Below are 18,748 nucleotides of genomic sequence, written 5' to 3' on the forward strand. Positions count from 1 at the left end.
CATTGCGCAGCTTTTTCACCATATAAAATATCTGCGTAACGACACCGACAACTGTCGATAGATGTGTTAAGACAGTTACGGAATCACATCGCAGGCTAGAATTCCAGGTGTATCTCGTCTCACATATCGCGTAACTAATCAGTAATCAGTAAAACACGAAACTATAACAGCGGATCGCTTCTGATTGGTTACGCGATTATGACTCGGCATACTGCGATGTTAGTCACGCGCGACACACGATATCCATGACTGTATATCTTTAGAATGAGATTATCGGTAAAGCTGTCATTGGATATCACGCGCGACGAACATCGCGCTGGTGTGCCGAAGGCATTACGCGATACGCGATAAATATGCGATAACATCTCATGGGACTTTAACCTTACAGAATCGCGTTCTACTTTTTGAGATGCGTAGATTACTACAGGAAAACTAATAAATTCGTTTAACATTTCTGTTAGTGTACAACAGAAATTCTAATCAGCAATTGGTTGCATTAGTTCCGCATTTCTATAATCTTCCGCGAAATACGCCCAATATAAATGCCAGCTTTCAGAATGGCATTCTAGTAAATAAAATACAATTTATTCTAATAATATTACTAGAACACGCAGGTTACGTTTAAACTCCAGACAATGCGAAAGAATAGCGATAGTGATAGAAATAACACGATTTCAATCTATCAAAAATTAGATACTCTGGAATACGCAATTCTTCTGATCAATTGAAATCGTGTCGGTATTTCTTTGTATTGTGTCTGGGGCTTTAGGATTATATTTCATTTGTGCGTTTTTGTCGTATGACAAATTTTTCAAGCCTATTGATTGGTTATGGGATAGAGAGATCCAAAAACTTTTCTGTTTTGTACACATTTGTCTTACAAATAAAACAGCACCCCGCACAGGTTACGTTACATGTGATGATACATGTGATGGTATCAGTGCTCTAGTTTCCACTGAGAGTTTAAATCGAATCAGAATGTAAGAACCAATTACAGTATTCCTATTATAGTCGAACGACAGGGGAATGCTCGACTGTAATTGGTTGGTTCTTACATTCTGATCTGGTTTAAACCCTCGATGGAAACTAGGCCATGATTGATCGGATCCTTCGATACGCGAATAGGCGTGTACAGCGATACGTGTCAGGGGAAGACACTTTTATGCAAGTCGCATGTGAAGGTAGCCTTAAGCCGTGATCAGACTAGGGCTATAATCCACTTGGCGCTACAAATGCTTCGAAGCATTTTTTGATTGGTCAATTAAAATTCTTTCTTTTAATTGGTCAATCAAAAGCTTCAAAGCGCCAAATGGATCGTAGAGAATCTGAGAATACACTTCGGGAGCGTTTATATTGGCCGTAACCGTATGTCGTATGCCGTAATCCGTAAAAATTGACCAATCACCTTCGAATATTTTCTTCTTATCATCGAATGAGAGAGGAATACTCGATTGTGATTAGCCAATGCTTACAGATTCCGTTTTTCCGAAATTTCGAAATGGACACTCTCATGGGACACATCTTTAATTGAATAACATTCATAGTGGAACTGATCAATCGTAATAGAATTACATTCTTCCGAAGAACAGCTATAATTGGCCAATTTCATAACTACAGATGTTATTAAACCCGATTAGGCATGCCATGTAGCAGATGTTTGAAATACTAGATTGTGGAATTTAATCAATTGAAAGAAAGAAAACCAGTCTCAAATTTATAGTAAACTTTGTTTTAATTGATAGAATTCCAATTCAATTTCAATTTCAAGATCTTCCGACACAAGGATTTTATGCTCGCTCGAATTGGAATGACAGATCGTGCGTATATGTATATATAAATTGTGCATATAAATTGTCGTAATGTATACAAAATGTAAAGTTAAGCTAAATATTTATTGATACCTGCAATTGCATCGGAAGAAGACAATAGCACTGTCATTGCTTGTATTATTGTGATATTAATACGCATGCTATGCTATATTTTGAAATGTTATAATATATAATAAAATTTGATTATTTGACATATACGTAAATATGGGAGATTTAAAGAACCAATAAGAAATAGTTACCTCGGATTATAATCGGAAGAGAAGAAATTGGCGCGCGCGTCATGAGAGAGGCGCCGCGTAACGTGGAACGAGAGCGACCATGTGACCGGTGGCCGGCCAATCAGCTGTTTAGCTTTGTCGTGCCGCCAAGCTCATTTCCAGTCCGTGTGCACGCGGAAGCTGCAGGGCTAGAGTGGCTGCGGGTAGAGCGCGAATATTCCGGGCTCATTCCAATAATGCGCAACCGATCGCGATAAAGGAGACGCCGAATTGCCACGGCTGACGGACCGTGACGGTCTCGCGACGCGCGATACCTCGCAAATCATCCTCGCGAGTGCTTTTATATGCGAAGTCGCCATTTTGGTGATACGACGAGCCGACGATTCGAGCAGAGTGTGGCCCTTATGATCTTTTTATCTCCCTTTTTCGCACGGCCCATTCGCGCTATCGTCCTCAGCCGATCGACGGCCCAATAACGTCAGAGATGACACAGCAAAACAAAACGATGAATTTCCTAATACACGACGTTAATGGTAAGTGGATTTACGGTGCGCGCCAACGCACGTACGGTCGGCAACACGCGTGATCCTCCTTGTATTTTCTTTGCCTTCGCGCGTCTCCTTTTGTCTCCGCGTCTTCTCTTGCGAACGTCGAGATAAAATTCGCCCGCGGCCCACAACGTTCGTCCGCCCTCCGCCTTTCTTGGCCCATCTTGGCCTTTCTTCACTTTTCTGCGTCTTTCTGCGCCTTTCTGCGCCTCTCCGCCTCTCTGCATCACCGAAATCGCGCCCGGTTTGTGCGAGTTTGTGCACTTGGCCTTCTTTCCGAGCTTTAATCAGGTTTGTCCGCGCGATCGCACCTTTTTTACTTCCAATCGAATTTTCCCCTTTAACTCGCTTTTTCTTCTTTTTTTACATTACGATGTTATTACCATTGTTGTCCATTTATTTCTCAATTAAAAATGGGAGACGTGCGTTCATATTATTGGTAATTGTCAGTAGCAAGAGTAAATTCTATTCAGTTTATAGATAAATTGCTAGACAGAAGGTTTATTCTGTATTGTATCATATTTCTTTTTGCCTATTGTCTCTATCCTTTATCATGTTCCATTTGATGAAATACAGCTGATAAGTTCGTTTATGAAGCAATTTGTTACTTTTTTAAAAATTTATGATTTTTTCAAATCTCCACACACACATACAAATGATTGCATAAATATCAACACAATACTTTCATTGTATTTCTTACAATGTTAAAAAGATTAATTCTTGTTCTCATATTTAGAATAGATGCAAAGATTTGATATCTTTTTTCACATATACTTATGTAGATATATTTGTACAGAAATGGAATATTCTAAATACACAGTTAATAACTTTTAAGTATTAAATAGTTTGAATGTCAGATTTGAAAAAGTATATATATTTATATTATAAAGTACATATTCATTTGTTCTTAGGTGAACTGTCTGTAATATTTATTACACATTATACAATTTCTAAATTTCATTATTTACAACTTAAATACCATTGAGATATGTATTAAAGATTTTGTTATTTCACATAATCTACATAATCTGTAAAATATAGAGATATCAGAGCTATACCTATTTCAGACAAAAACAAGAAATCTGTATGATAAATATATTATAATATTATTTGTCGGTTATGATTAAATGATACAGTTTTGATGATATTTTGTTCTATTTAATTCTTTTTTTAACATTTTACACACACACATACACACACACGGAGTGTTAAAAATTTCTGCAACTGAAAATACAAATGTGAAAGTACAAAATATAATTTATTCCTCTTTTAAGTATTTTTTTAAATTATAATATGATTGTTCATATACATATATACAATTGTTTATATACATATATACTGTATATATATTAGATTAAAATTAATAGATAAAGTATCAGTTATATTAAATTAGATTTCTTGTTGAAAAGAAACATTTTTTGTCTGATATTTGTCTAATGAAGATTTTTAAATATGGATGAATCAAATTCATTGCAGGACATCCACAAGTGATAAAAGTAGTGCAAAGTACACCTAACAAAGCATTAAGTGGTATTGTTAGCACAACAAATGCAGGTGGCCTTAAAGTGTTTAAAGCTCCTAATCAGGAATCGCAGGTACTTGCTTTAATTTCATATATCTTATTTATCACAATTGCAGTTATTAATTTAATATATAAAGGTTATATGATGCTAATATTTTTGTGAGAAAGTAATGCTCTATAAATAAACAAATTATATTTTTAAATTACTCATTATGTAGAATATTTCTAATGTTTCTTTTCAATGCACTGGAAAATTAAAGTTTTAATATAAATATTACGTATGCATTGTTATAATTAGGTTTTATCATCGAATACACAAGTTCTTAGGACTATTAGCTTGCAGAATCCATCTACACCTGGTCAGAGTAAGTATGATTTTTTTTTTCTAAATAGATCTTTTTTATATAATTATAAGTTTATTAATGTTTTTACCATTTGGAAGTGCCTTTAATTTAATTATGTAATTATAGGACTTGTAACAATACCTTTGCAAAATACTAAAATGGCAACATCAAAGGGTGGGGAATCTATGGTGACCAAGACCATACAGTTAACTTCTGCGCAAATGGTAAATATAATTTTGTAATTTCGTGTAAACAAGTAACAATTCAATGTGGAAATTAAAAATTTTGCAGTAAACATTTTAAAATACAATATTTTATTTTAGAGCGATATAAAACAAGCTATTGCATCACAACAGCAACAACAACAACAGCAACAGCAGCAACAATCTAATACTTCGCAACTTGTTAAGGATGCCACTGGAAAAACTTTTATCAGTCCAATATTAGATCATACTGGATCTAGGAAAAGGCAGGATGTAGAAAGTGGCGACTTTGTGCCTGAGTAATGCAATGAGTCTATCACATGTGGGCGCACGTGTACATACACACACACACACACACACACACACGCGCGCGCGCGCGCGCGCGCGCGCGCACAGACAGACAGATAGAGGAAAGGGAGAAGAGCAATGACAGATTTAACTTTTTACAATTTTGCTACATGTATACTCTACATCTAATTACTGGTCTATTCCATTACTGATTTATACCTTTTATTTCTTTATATTTCAGTAAGCGAAGAAAAGCAGAAAAAGTTGGGAAAGGATTAAGACATTTCTCAATGAAAGTCTGTGAAAAAGTGAAAAAGAAAGGTACTACTTCCTATAACGAAGTAGCGGATGAATTGGTTGGCGAATTCACTAATCCTGCTCATATAAATTCTTTGACAGATCAGGTATTTATCTCATAATATCCGTATGTTACAATATGATACGAATTTAGACCGATGAGAATAAATCTAATTAAGTGAGAGAGAATCTTATATTCGGTTGAAACTGATCAGACTTTGAATACATATTTCTTGTATGAATTTATATACATATATGATTCTATATACCATGCGCTGAAATCTTTCGATCTGTCCATGAGAAGAATCAGAATAGTAATATCATTTATTAAACAATTTATTAAGCAATTTAATAATTTTTGATGTTAATATGCATTTTTTAGAGAGAGAAGAATATTAATTGTCACATGTTAATAAAAATCTAAAAACTAAATAATTTATAGCGATAATATTACCTCGGCCAGGGTTCGAACCTGAAATTTTCTGAGATGAATCATCAATTCGATTACCGAGGCTTCAGTAATATTTGTTGCAATAATCAATAACTAGAAGAGATCGTAATGTTTCAAGATGACATATGCTTTACAAACGATTTGATCCGTTAATTATAAGCTTGTTTTGAAATATACTCATTTAACTGTTAATTAAATTTATTTAATTGAATGTTTTTCATTCTTTTTCAGCAATATGATCAGAAAAATATTAGAAGACGCGTATATGACGCTCTAAATGTGTTAATGGCAATGAACATCATTTCCAAAGAGAAAAAGGAAATCAGGTGGCTCGGCCTGCCCACTAATTCATTACAGGAATGTGTAGCATTAGAAAAAGATAAGAAGAAGAAAATTGAGAGAATCAAAGCTAAAACGCAGCAATTGCATCAATTAATTCTCTCTCATATTTCTTTTAAGAACTTGGTTGAACGTAATCGTTTAAACGAAAATCTCCGTGGGCCACCGAAACCTAATTCTGCCATACAGCTGCCATTCCTTATTGTGAATACCAGTAAAAAGACTGTCATAGATTGCAGCATTTCAAATGACAAGTATGTTAAATAGAAACAAATAAAAAAAGATTATAAGATAAGTAAATATTACGTAAGGAAAGGTATTAAGCAGATTTTTTTTTGTTACAGAACCGAGTACCTGTTTAATTTTAATGATAAGTTTGAAATTCATGACGATATCGAAGTTCTAAAACAGATGGGTCTAGCTTTCGGTAAAAAATAATGATTTCACTTTCTATGCTATAATTAGTTATTTTTTTTATATTTTGCTAAAATGTGCTAAACTCTGTGAATCTATAAACTATGACGCGTAAAATATTCTTCTAGGATTAGAAAAAGGGGAATGCACTGAAGAAAATTTGCAAAAGGCAAAATTTATGGTTCCAAAATCACTCGAGAAATATGTAGAACGTATGTTCTCTTTTACATTTCTTTATTATATTAGGCGTAGTAAAAAGAAATCCATTATTTTTGTATGAAATTGAATGAAAAAATAATGGATTTCTTTTTACTACACCTAATATATATATATATATATATATATTTAAATTTCAATTCGCTCATTTAACAAGATCGATCATTACAGAGTTAGCATCAGGGGATTTAGAGAAGTTTATTCCAGTAACTATTCCCGGCCCAAGTACATCGATGGAGGATTTAGACATTAAATTGGAAGGTTCTCGACCACCGTCGTCGTCACATACTTCATTATCGGAAGATCCTTTGTCGCCACCATCTCAGTACTATTCAGAGGAAGAAGACGAGGAAGAAGAAAGCGACCAGGATGATCAGGCTGACAGCGATCTTGAAGTTAACTAGCACCCCGAATAATTCTTCAAAGGCTAGACTCAGGGTTTGTATGTTTATCTTCCCTCTGTTTTCTCTCCTCCCATTCATTTATAATATATTTTTTACATGTGTATATGTATATATAAAAATGTTGTGCCTTGTATCATATAATATACAATATTTAGCTGTAATAATTATTATTTCAATACATATTAGTAACATATTAATATATTTTAGTAATAAACTTCAGAATATCAGTCCGTAATGTTAACAGAATTTTACTTCTGAATTTTAGGATACTCGCCACTATCATCAGCGATATGCCAACATTAATAATATCGTCGTTGTTGCCAATATCGTCTTCACCCCGGTCGCCAGTTTTTAACATATATCGAACAAGGATAAGAGTTTATAATTATCATGAGTGGAATGTAAATCTATTGAAGTTAATGAGAATGGTCAAAATGGAAATATGTTGATTGGGGCCAAGGAGAAAACGTAGCAATTAATTGGACTGATTGAATTGGCAAATCTAAGTGGCTCTTTTTTCGTATCAAGTAATAAAATAGTACGATGCACGCGCATACGAAATGATCAGAATAAACAAATGAATGACTGAATGGGGTGCTATATTTTAGTTGTGCATCATCATACAAGTCTTATGACTCTAGCGCGTCTATGTATTATAAATGATAATCTTATAGTATCATATTATTATGTGTGCGCGCGCGCGCGAGATATATTGACCAGTACTCATTTTCTTATGGCACGTTTATAATAACAATTGTCTGTGGTAAACAGTAAAATGACGTATGATAGATGCAGGCGCACATTTGACTCGAATTAAAAATACAAATAAATTGTAATAATGTTACAATATGAAGTTTGTAGTTTGTGGTTAGTCTTTTGAGAGGAAAGGATATGTATTGAATAACAATACTGTATGTAAGGGTTTGCAGTAATTTTTTACAGCAAACTTAAAAAACGAAACATTTTTTCATATCTATTATATATACAAACAAGTATAAACATAGGATACATTTAATAGCTGCGTTCAACAGAAAGAACTTTGAAACTGTTACATAATTTTTTTTAATACTTGATTGTTTTTAATATATTGAAAACATGGCATTATTAGGTTAACGTTATCTTACACACACACACACACACACACACACACACACACACAACTAAATTATTGTGTCATTTTATATTTATTCAAAGTATCAAAAATAATGATACAATGTATATCGACTATAACATTACGCTGAAAAAGAAATGATGAGTTACATGTAGCATCAACAAGTATGATAAAAGAAAAACCATAGATTATTTTGCTGATAATCGTAAAATATAAAACGCTATTTTCTGTTGAACGCAACTAACGACATATGATGTCCATTGATTCTGCGGTATCCATATTTTGCACGAATCTATGAAAACAAGGAATTTTCTGCTTCGATGCTAAGTTAACTGCAATCTATACAAAAGCATTGTGTAGTTAAACTTCCTAGAAATGCTGCTTTACTCCAAATCATCATCATCGTAAAGATCATCAAAATCTAAAAAGAAGCAATTTCAATAAATTAACTGTATATTCTGTTAACTTGGATTATTGTTTACACAAAAAAATATGTTCGTAATCTTTTATAAAATATGTAAAAATATTAAAATTAAATACTATTTAATATACCATCGAAATCTTCTAAATACACTACATTTTGAGAAATATTTAGGTTTTTAGGAAAAAAATTGTTGATTTTCTCTGGATTTGGAGGGGCTAAATTTATAATAAATAATTAATATTTAATATACCATTAAAAAATTCTGAATGAACAGCTTTCTCGCTAGCCGTAAGATCCACTAATAGCCTACTACCTCCAACCTGAAATTAATATGTGAGAACATAACGTAAAGTAATCCAAAGAAATCACAAATATGAATTTTCACAGTAACGTATGTCTACGTGATCCACTTAACGCTGCCAATACTTCGTTAACCAAGAAGAAAGAATTTTACGAATTGACTAATCAAAGAATGCTTCAAAACATTTGCAGCGTGAAGTGAATCGTACTATGTCAATACATATATATTCCTAACCTCATCAGAACTGTACATACATAACATTACCTCCTCTAATTCAACGTAAGGTCCAGCTCCTTCGGGAAACATTTCATCAGCCACAAGCGTTGGTTTCATGTCGAAATGGATCGATTTACACTTGATTACTTGATATGTGTTTTGATGAGAGAATTTTGAAGCTTTCTAATCGGAAAGCTTCCAAATAATATTAAACATGTGCGGCGCGCGCGCAATGCGCACCAATTAACTGCGTTGCGATCAACATATGATATTCACGCTCGACTGACGTTATGACGTAACGCGATACCGATGCAAGGTAATTTGTCGTATCATCAACAAGATATATATTATTATATAAAATATTAAGAGTAAGAAAAAAATTAGTAATACGGTACTAATTTCATGATTTGTTAGTTTCGTAGACATGTACATACATATGTTTAAAATTTAAAATTAAATAATACTCGATTTTTATTTAAAACTGCGATTTTAATATTATCATCCGAGATTTTGATTATGATATCAAGAGATGATAAAAAATTAGTTTCTGTAGAAAAAAAATTGTAATTTTTGGGCAATTAAGATATTATATAGCATTAATAGTATGCATTATATTTATTCATACAGCATTTATATAATAAAAAAATCATCAATTTAATATGTATTATCGAAATATTTATGTTAAGATTCATAAATTTTTATTAATTGTCAGTGTTTTATTATTAACGTCATTATTCTTCAATTATCTCATTTTGATAATCACGAAAATTTGTCCTGTTGATCTTTAATAGTATTTCATCGGTGGCTATGTACCATTTCCTCCATTTTCTATAAGTTGTAACTGGAGTTAGAGTTCTTCTAATAAGAGTTAAGACATAAGAGCGGAAAAACGCCATTGCCGGGTGCCGGCCGGAAACAGCACAATTCTACTATGGTTGACAGTCTGATTTCGCGTTCGTGCCTTCTACAACATGAAACAGTTGCTCACACCAATTCACAGGTTCGGCAATGTTTAAAAGGACTCGAACTCTGACCAATCATGAGATCGGTGCCCCTCATGATTTGATTCTTATTAGAGGGATTCTATAATTGATGGAAGTAGTGCGCCCCCAAGCAGGAGGGGAACAATACAAAGTCTGTGAGATTCTATATTTCTATATGAGTTTACAACTTCCGTTATAGCAAAAATAAATGTTTTTTTTTAACTTTTTTATTATAACTTTTGTATTAACTTTGTAACGAATGGCAACTGCCGGCTAACCTGTTGGAGGTTACTCAGAGTCATGACTTTGACAATATATGTCAAGGTCATCGGCGAGGTTTAACTTTTTCATAATAATTACCTCATATTCCTTACTTATTTATTACTATTTATTATCTCTCTAATGTCGTATTTGGACCATAAGGTTATGTAGCGCTTAAAATTACGCTCCACCGTTTATTGAGCGCTACATAACTTTAAAACCCAAATACATACGGCATTAGAGAAATAATAAACAGTAATATAATATAAATAAGTAATTTTAAAGATTATCTATAATAGATAAGTTATTCTATATTATATTACAAGAAATAAACATATTAGATTAGATTAATCCCTTTTTTGCTCAGTAGTTTTCTCTACTGAATGCAGTCAATAAATATACTACTAGTGTCACTACTAATATTCAGTAATGTCACTACAGACATCAATAGTATTACTACTGATACGCAATAGTGTCACTGCTCAGCTAAAAGTACTATTGTAGTACAATGACATATGATGTAGTATAGAACTATTTTTAGTAATTGTATTTGGTATAAAAAATTTGATATAAAAAATTAGAGTAAAATACATATATATCATTAGAGTAATTAGTATAATTTCAACTACACACACACACGCACACACACAAATAATATTTTACAATATTATTTAAAAACAAGTTATTATCATAGATATCTTCATTTTGTATATTACAATTATATTTAATATTAATTATTTTTTCTATATATGTCCCTTTCACATCTTTAACCAGATATGTTATTATACATCCATTAGCAGCATATTTAGATATTCATAGTTCTTTGAAGAAGCAGTTCCCGTACGATCGCAGAAGTCGCAAGCATATACAAAGTGGAGGTACAGATTCGGATGGATGACTGCATGGAAGCATCACAAGATTATTTCTCGCATTCATAAAGAAAACTTTTTTTATCTATAATTTTGTCGTGTATTCTCTGAAATATGATGCTAATCAATAATACCTTTTCACAATAAAATTAATTTCAGTGAAAGTTTAATGAAATTTTCTTCACTACTATTATGCTATTATATAGATACTACTATGACACTACTTGTTGAATTTATTTATTGCACTAGTGACACTAGTAGTATATTTTTATTTGAGATCACTTATACGCAACACATATATGCAACCAGGTGCGCGCGCGCGCGCTTATGTATCGCAGAGGATAGGATGGATTAGATTAGATTATTAATTTTTAATTAATTGATTTTTATTGCAATTTTTACAAAAGTACCGAGCTGATCACAGTAGATAAATGAATCGTTTATCGAATGAATACTCCGTATTCATTTTGTATTATATACAAAATATATATATACATAACGTTGCGGATTCTCAATGACAGAGTGATTCCCGGATATAACCTGCACGAAAAGAGTTATGTTTAGCAATCAATTTATTAGGCGAACGATTATCCCCATTTTTAGTTCATTAGCCGACGTTCTAGAAGCTGAAAATGATTTATTCGATTCCTTGTATTATTCTGCAGAAAAACATCTATATAGAGGATGTTTGATAAATAATGATAAATCTTTCAGGAGAAATAGTAGAATGACTAAACTGAGAAGAAGTCCTCTACAAGAAAAATCGATTTTACAATTTTCGCAATAGTAAGATATTTATTACTAAAAATTGTCAAAAATTGATTTTCAATAATTTTTTACTCAAATACTATCAACTTTACAGAAAAATGGCAAGAGACAAAAAAATTATTTTTTCTTCTCATAGAGCTCTAAAATTTTTTTCAGAATTTTTTATCAACTTTTTAATATACATTTTCTTATTTTTACCAACATGAATATATGAGAAAATACGGTATTAAAAAATTCTGAAAAAATTCTCAAAACTTTATGAGAAGAAAATAAACAATTTTTCTTCTTATTTCTTATAGGTTTTCTGTAAAGTTAATAATATTTGAGTAAAAAATTATTGAAGACCAATTTTCGAAAATTTTCAATAATTAATGTCTTATTAACTATTGCAAAGTAAGAAGACTTTTCTTCTCAATTTAATCCATTCTGCCCTCATGCGAAAGATTTATCATTACTTATCAAACATCTTATATATTTTATTTTTTTATATGATCGTTGAATAGTTCTAAACAATTTTTTGTTAAAAAAATCTAAACTTCGAATAAAAATTCCGAAAATTCCGTAAGCTTAATTGGATCAAAATGGACATTTTTGTCTCTCAGACTTTTTTGTTTAAATCAATAAATCTTGAGATAAAAAATGTCTAACTTGAAAAACAATTACTACGAAATTTTTTCGGAATTTTTATTCAAAGTTCAGATTTTTTTTTTAATTGTTTATAACTATTCAATGATGACATAAAAAAATAAAGTATAGATGTTTTCCGCAGAATAATATGCGGAATCGAATTAAATCATTTTCAGTCATTAGAACGTTGATTAGTCAATTAGAAAACAACTTTTGGTTAGTAAACATTCTAAGCATTTTGAGGGTAAACTGCTTACCTATATATTGGCTATTGCCATGGATCCGCAATGTGTACACTTCGTATGTATGTCATACCGAGATTCGTTGAGGAAGCTCAACAATTTATGTATGCGAGTGCACCTCAAGCGATCTGCATTTCAATGAATGTTTTCCAACGATATATCACTTACTAGGATCAGCGTCTAGTAATTGATGGGTCTTTCTTGTTAGACAATTCTTCAATAAATAATAAATCGCATTAGTCGCTCGCGTTTATATAAGGTTATTTTATAAGATTATATTACGTAAGATTATCTTCGATGATCATGCTAGCAGGAAATCACGTCATTCGAGAAATTCACTATGATAGATGGACTGTGATGACTCTTTGCATTTGCTTCGATGCAAATGATGCACAGGCAAGCGAGAAACATCGGGAAAAGACCGGAAGAGGAATTGTGTATGCAGATGGCGTAGATATACGTACTCTTTCCATATCTGCATAAATAAACGGAATGATACTGTGCGAAAGATTATTATTGCGTTAATCTCAGTTTATTAGAGATGATCACAGTATAATTAGTATGAAAGTGGGATGATACGCAGGATATCATGTGCTATTAGGGATAAGATATCTCAAAAAAAGATTCTCTGTGCATCAATTATCTATCTTTAACTTTATTTACTTCAAATATCAAAATCTAGTCTTTAATCGAAGGATTTTTTTGTATTTTTTATTGTGAATTAAAAAAAATGTCATTCATTTTTTAAATGAAAATCGATATTTTAACTCCGAACAGTTAACAAAGATTAGAACAGCTATAAAACTAGATCAACTCATCTTAATTCTTTTTGTATTTCTGATTTATAATAAAAAATATCTTACAAACAGCATATTGCTCATTATTACAGCACTGCTCATTACAAAACACTTTTTGAAAAACGGCTTTCCGAATATCTGTTATAATTTTGTTATAAATTAATATTTTTAAGAAAAATACCAATACTTTGTCAAAAAAGTAAAACTCTTTACAAAACTATATAAACACCAGCTCTTCAAAAAAAATTCACGAAAATTCGTTTTTTTTTTCGATTTCGATTGGTTATACAGACGTAACCCTTTTAAGGCCGCATGTTTTTCCTTTCAGTGAAATCGTTCGCTTTACCTTGTATATTCTTTTCTAAATTTGTTTTAGTGAAATGTTTCAGTTTAATAAGACAATTGCAATGTGTGTGTAATCTTTCTGGGGCTATTAAGTTGGACTGTTTAGATACCTTAAGATTATATTTTATTAATTAAAATTTGATTAATGACATTTGATTGGCAGTGAAATGATGCTACTATCGCCCATGCAAATCATTTTCATAACAGAGCTGTTACTTTTGACTGAAGGTTCGAAGTTTTGAAAGAATTCGAATTTTCGTTATGTCTTCAAATTTTATTTCGAAGCTTCGAAAGATACATTTACGCGAATGGCAAATTTATTCAGGAAATGTTAAAAATTGTAAATAGAAATTTGAGTAGAAAGAATTTAACATATATGCATAAAAACTGATATTTAAAACAAATTTGGAAGTATTATATACAGGATGTCTCGAAAGTTTTTGCCAATCGTTTTTGTGTAGATAGAGCATAGTATTTATTTTCTCATGTTGATAAAAATAAGAAAATGCAATATTAAAAAATTGATAAAAAATTCTGAAAAAATTCTTAAAGTTCTATGAGAAGAAAATAAATGATTTTTGTCTCTTGTAGTTTTTTTTGTAAAGTTAGTATTCGAGTAAAAAATTATTCAAGACCAATATTTGACAATTTTTAATAATTAATATTTTGTTAACTATTGCAAAAATTGCAAAATTGGTAGAGGGTTTTTCGACTCAGTTTAGTCCGCTTTATCTACACAAAAGCGATTTGCAAAAACTTTCGGGACATCCTGTGTATATATGTCTAAATATTACATATTAATAATTAGTCAGACTTGATACACTTGTAAGAAAAGACAAAGCTCAATAAAACAATTCCAATTAAAAAAATTAAAAAATAAATTTATTCTAAATGAATGAATAAAGAATAATAAATTAATATGAATGTTTCGACTAATTGTAAATCTTCCTAAATATAAAATAAGAATTTTAAGAATAGAAAATCGGATGATATAGAAGTGTAAAATCGATGAAAGTGATTATAATATAAAATAAATCATATAATATGATAAATTACAATAAAATAAAAATGAACATAAGAAATACAAAGTCTATAAGCAGTCTATGATTTTTGAGAGGTCCAAAACAATGTCAATTATTATGATGAAATAAATATAAACAAAGTGTAAATTCGAATCGGTGTGGATATATAAATATAACAAATAAACGATTTAAGAAAGTTTTACATGCTCCTTTAATAATTATTCCGTAATTAATTTTTCTCTATAACTTTTATTTATTTATTTATAACAATTAATTGCAAAATTGATTTTTGCAATGTACTTTTTATGTCAGAAATATTTTCTTTAATAGCCAGTTCTATTTCCGATTGTTATTTTTTGGTTCTTGCTTGGATATAGATCTTAATAGGTTAAAAAGATTAAGAAAGTAAAAATTAATTTATTTTAAAATAAAAAAAATATAAAATTATAACAAATATATAAAATTATAACAAATTAATATGAACATTTTGACCGCACAAAGTCTTTCTCAGCATAAAACAAAGAATAGAAAGTTCTAATAGAATTATAAAATCAATAAAAGTGAAAAATTTACGTATTTACGTAAAAGTGTTAAATTTACGTATTTTTTAATTTAACGATGTAATTACGACATTTAAACATTTCATTTCAGATTTTGTCATATAATTTTGTAAATGTACCCCTACTTGTAGCAATCGTTTATCTCGCGATTGTTTCATTACATCACAGTTGAATTATAATGAGACTGCATATTTGATCTCGTTGCCAATTTTGGCAAGGTTCCATGATTGTAAGTGAATTAAAATTTCGACATTAGGTTTGTTTTTCTCTTCTTGCATGCTGAAACGTATTATTTTTTCTCGCTTTCATCAAATATACTTTTCATTTTAAGTTCCAACAACGTACTAGTTGTACGAGTTAAACGAGAAAACGGACCTATATTGGTAAACGATCCTGAAAAGCGACCTTTATTAATTATTAAAAATAGTCTATGCTTTTTGCGCCTAGGTGCATCGTGTCGTAAAAAGATTATATTGAATGATCGCAACAAAATGGTGAAAAGCGAAATTGAGTATGCGCAACCACGCGTGAGAGTAAAACATTCGCTAGTAACTAGTGATAGAATAAGAAAAGAGAAAAGAGGGTGGCGAAAACGGGAGAGAACGAGCGAGAATAGTTGATGCGCGATGCTTGATGCGCCGTGGTACGCGCGATGCGCGCGCAGTCAATCGGTTAAAATTCACCCTTGGGCTTGTGCCGCTTGCCGCTGCTTGCCGCCGCCGCAAAAGCCAACAAAAGCGATACCGCAACGCAAGTCAAGAGGCAGAGGTATTAATTTCTCTAGTGCGTGCCGTCCGTGCCCTCTCGGCTTTAATCGACTCGAATCGAAAGACCGCGCCGAATTCGTCGCGATCGCTTTTGTTCTCGCATTCCTCATCACTCTCCTTCGGATCGGATTAATCTCGAACGCGACCCGAGCAACTTCCTCGGCGACAGTGTCGACTGGTATACAACAGCGAATTATTTTTCTCGCGCGTATATCATGCAGTTCACTCCGGTTTTTTAGCATCGGTTCCAAGAGCCAGAGAGAACGAGCATCGGTGAGTGGCGACGCTTTTTTACCAATCGTAGCGTTGAGGTTGAGGTAGAAAAAATATATGTGCACCAATGTGCCGCGCGTACCGGCGTACGGAACCTTCCTCTGCGCTGCGGATCAATAACAGCCGTTGCGGTTATGGTAACGTGACCAGCTGATCCATATTAAATGTTATTTATCTCTCGTCTCTCTTTCGATACATGACGCACGCTAAAAACAAAGCGTGTCAATTGTTTCCCGCGGATATAGTATTCTATATACTCTATATTCTACTGCGCTATTTTACGCAAGCAAACACGATGGCAGTCGATTGTTTAAGTTCGAAAATTCTAAGATATGTCTAATATTTGTCATAATTTGTATGATATTCAAAATATCCTATAATATGCTTAGCTATTAGTTTTAATGGTACTTCGTTCATTGATAGATCCTAACGCTAGTTTAACATTTCGCTCTCACGACACGTTGATAAGGATGAGGCGATGGAGATAGTTTTTATATATATATATATATATTTATTATCTATTATTATATCAACTATTATTATATCAACATTTATTATATCTAACAATTATTATATCTAACTATATACAAATTTTATTATGGAAATATTTTATCGTTTAGATAGCATTAGAAGCTACTTATTAAGAAAGTTGCAAAGAGAATCAAAAATGTTTAGAATTGCATAAAATTAAAAATGTAAATTTACTTACAAATACTATTAACGTGTATTTCTTATGTGTGATAGTTAAAAAGGTCTATTTAATGATGATTTCTATTATAGTCTCGTACAATTTGCATTCCGATGCTTTATGTATGCACACACATACGCACATATGCATTATATTTATACACATACACTGAAAAAAAATATAGTAAATTTTAATAAATATTTAGTTGAATACTGCCAACTAAATATTTATTAAATTAATTTATTAAATTAAATATTAAAGATATATTTAATTGAGAAAGAAATGTTAATTTGATTTAACAATCATTTTTTTTTATTGAACAAATAATATTTATTGTAAGTAAATGTTTAGTTAGGCAGTATTGAACTAAATATTTATTAAAATTAACTATATTTTTTTCTTAGTGTATGTTATACATGTATTCGACATTTTTTGAGCGAATGTATATATTATTGTCAAGTACAAGTGAACGCAGAATTTGTGTATATGTACAGATTCTACTGGTGCAATATCTCATTCTCGTTCCGTATATTTGTACGAGATTATATCATAAGCGTAAATAACTGTATGTATCCGTTTCAATTTAATGATTCTCCTACTTATGGACTTGAAGATTAAAATAAATTTGAAGATTAAATAAATACCAATGTTTGTATCGCAACTTTAAACTTTCTTAGCTTAAACTTTCTTATTTATTTTTGGATAAGGTCATTAGGGGGAAAGACACTTTTAAGCCTTTATTCTTGAATAATTTCTTAATGTTATTGAATTAACAAATGAAAAAAATATTATTCTAGCAACTTTTCTTTATTCATACAAATCAATGAATTAAACTTTTGATGTTCCATATTATTAGAAAAAATTGATATGTCATATAAATATATATGCCCTACAAAAATGGCATTTTCTCCCTATATGCATATTACAGTAAGTATCGAAATACAAACCTTAGCTATTAGCATATCAAATATTACAAAGAGCATGTTCACGACCTATCTTTTCGTATTTCGCATAACCGTTTCCAATCAACTTTGGTATGAATATGTCTCTACTGATAACTGTGCAATTGTTTACCACACACTTTTGCACAATCAATATGAGCAACGCATGTTCTATAAAAGAATTATAAACAAAGTGGCGTCTTCTCTTGAATTATCTTATATATATGTTGGTCTTTATTTTATGCGACAGACGTGTATTAAATGTGTACTCGCCGTTTTTTTCGGAAAAATATTTTTTTCCTAAAGAATATACTATTTTGAATTTAATAGTGTAATACATTTTTAAGAGATTGTTTATTTTCAGTCAAGTGAATCTAAATGGCGGAAAAAATGCATGGATACTGCATTTGACAAGCAATTATATCTAAATAATATATATATATATATATATATATATATATATATATATAATAAATAAAG

General features: G+C 31.2%; 2 protein-coding genes across 2 annotated transcripts; one reads left to right on the forward strand and one right to left on the reverse strand.

Annotated features, from left to right (window-relative positions):
• Positions 1 to 2,531: 2,531 nt before the first annotated feature.
• Positions 2,532 to 7,073, forward strand: LOC105622911 (transcription factor Dp-1). Its single transcript, XM_012204320.1, has 10 exons — positions 2,532 to 2,580; positions 4,072 to 4,190; positions 4,416 to 4,482; positions 4,588 to 4,685; positions 4,785 to 4,963; positions 5,194 to 5,356; positions 5,932 to 6,293; positions 6,384 to 6,466; positions 6,582 to 6,665; positions 6,841 to 7,073. The coding sequence occupies exons 1-10, from the start codon at positions 2,532 to 2,534 to the stop codon at positions 7,071 to 7,073; spliced, it is 1,437 nt and encodes a 478-aa protein (XP_012059710.1).
• Positions 7,074 to 8,567: 1,494 nt separating this feature from the next.
• Positions 8,568 to 9,242, reverse strand: LOC105622912 (myeloma-overexpressed gene 2 protein homolog). The gene is made up of 3 exons (XM_012204321.1): positions 9,174 to 9,242; positions 8,859 to 8,928; positions 8,568 to 8,605 (listed from the first exon to the last, which is right to left on the reverse strand). The coding sequence occupies exons 1-3, from the start codon at positions 9,240 to 9,242 to the stop codon at positions 8,568 to 8,570; spliced, it is 177 nt and encodes a 58-aa protein (XP_012059711.1).
• Positions 9,243 to 18,748: the final 9,506 nt, after the last annotated feature.

This window comes from Atta cephalotes (genome assembly GCF_000143395.1).
Source record: "Atta cephalotes unplaced genomic scaffold scaffold00050, whole genome shotgun sequence".
Taxonomy (NCBI): Eukaryota; Metazoa; Arthropoda; class Insecta; order Hymenoptera; family Formicidae; genus Atta; species Atta cephalotes.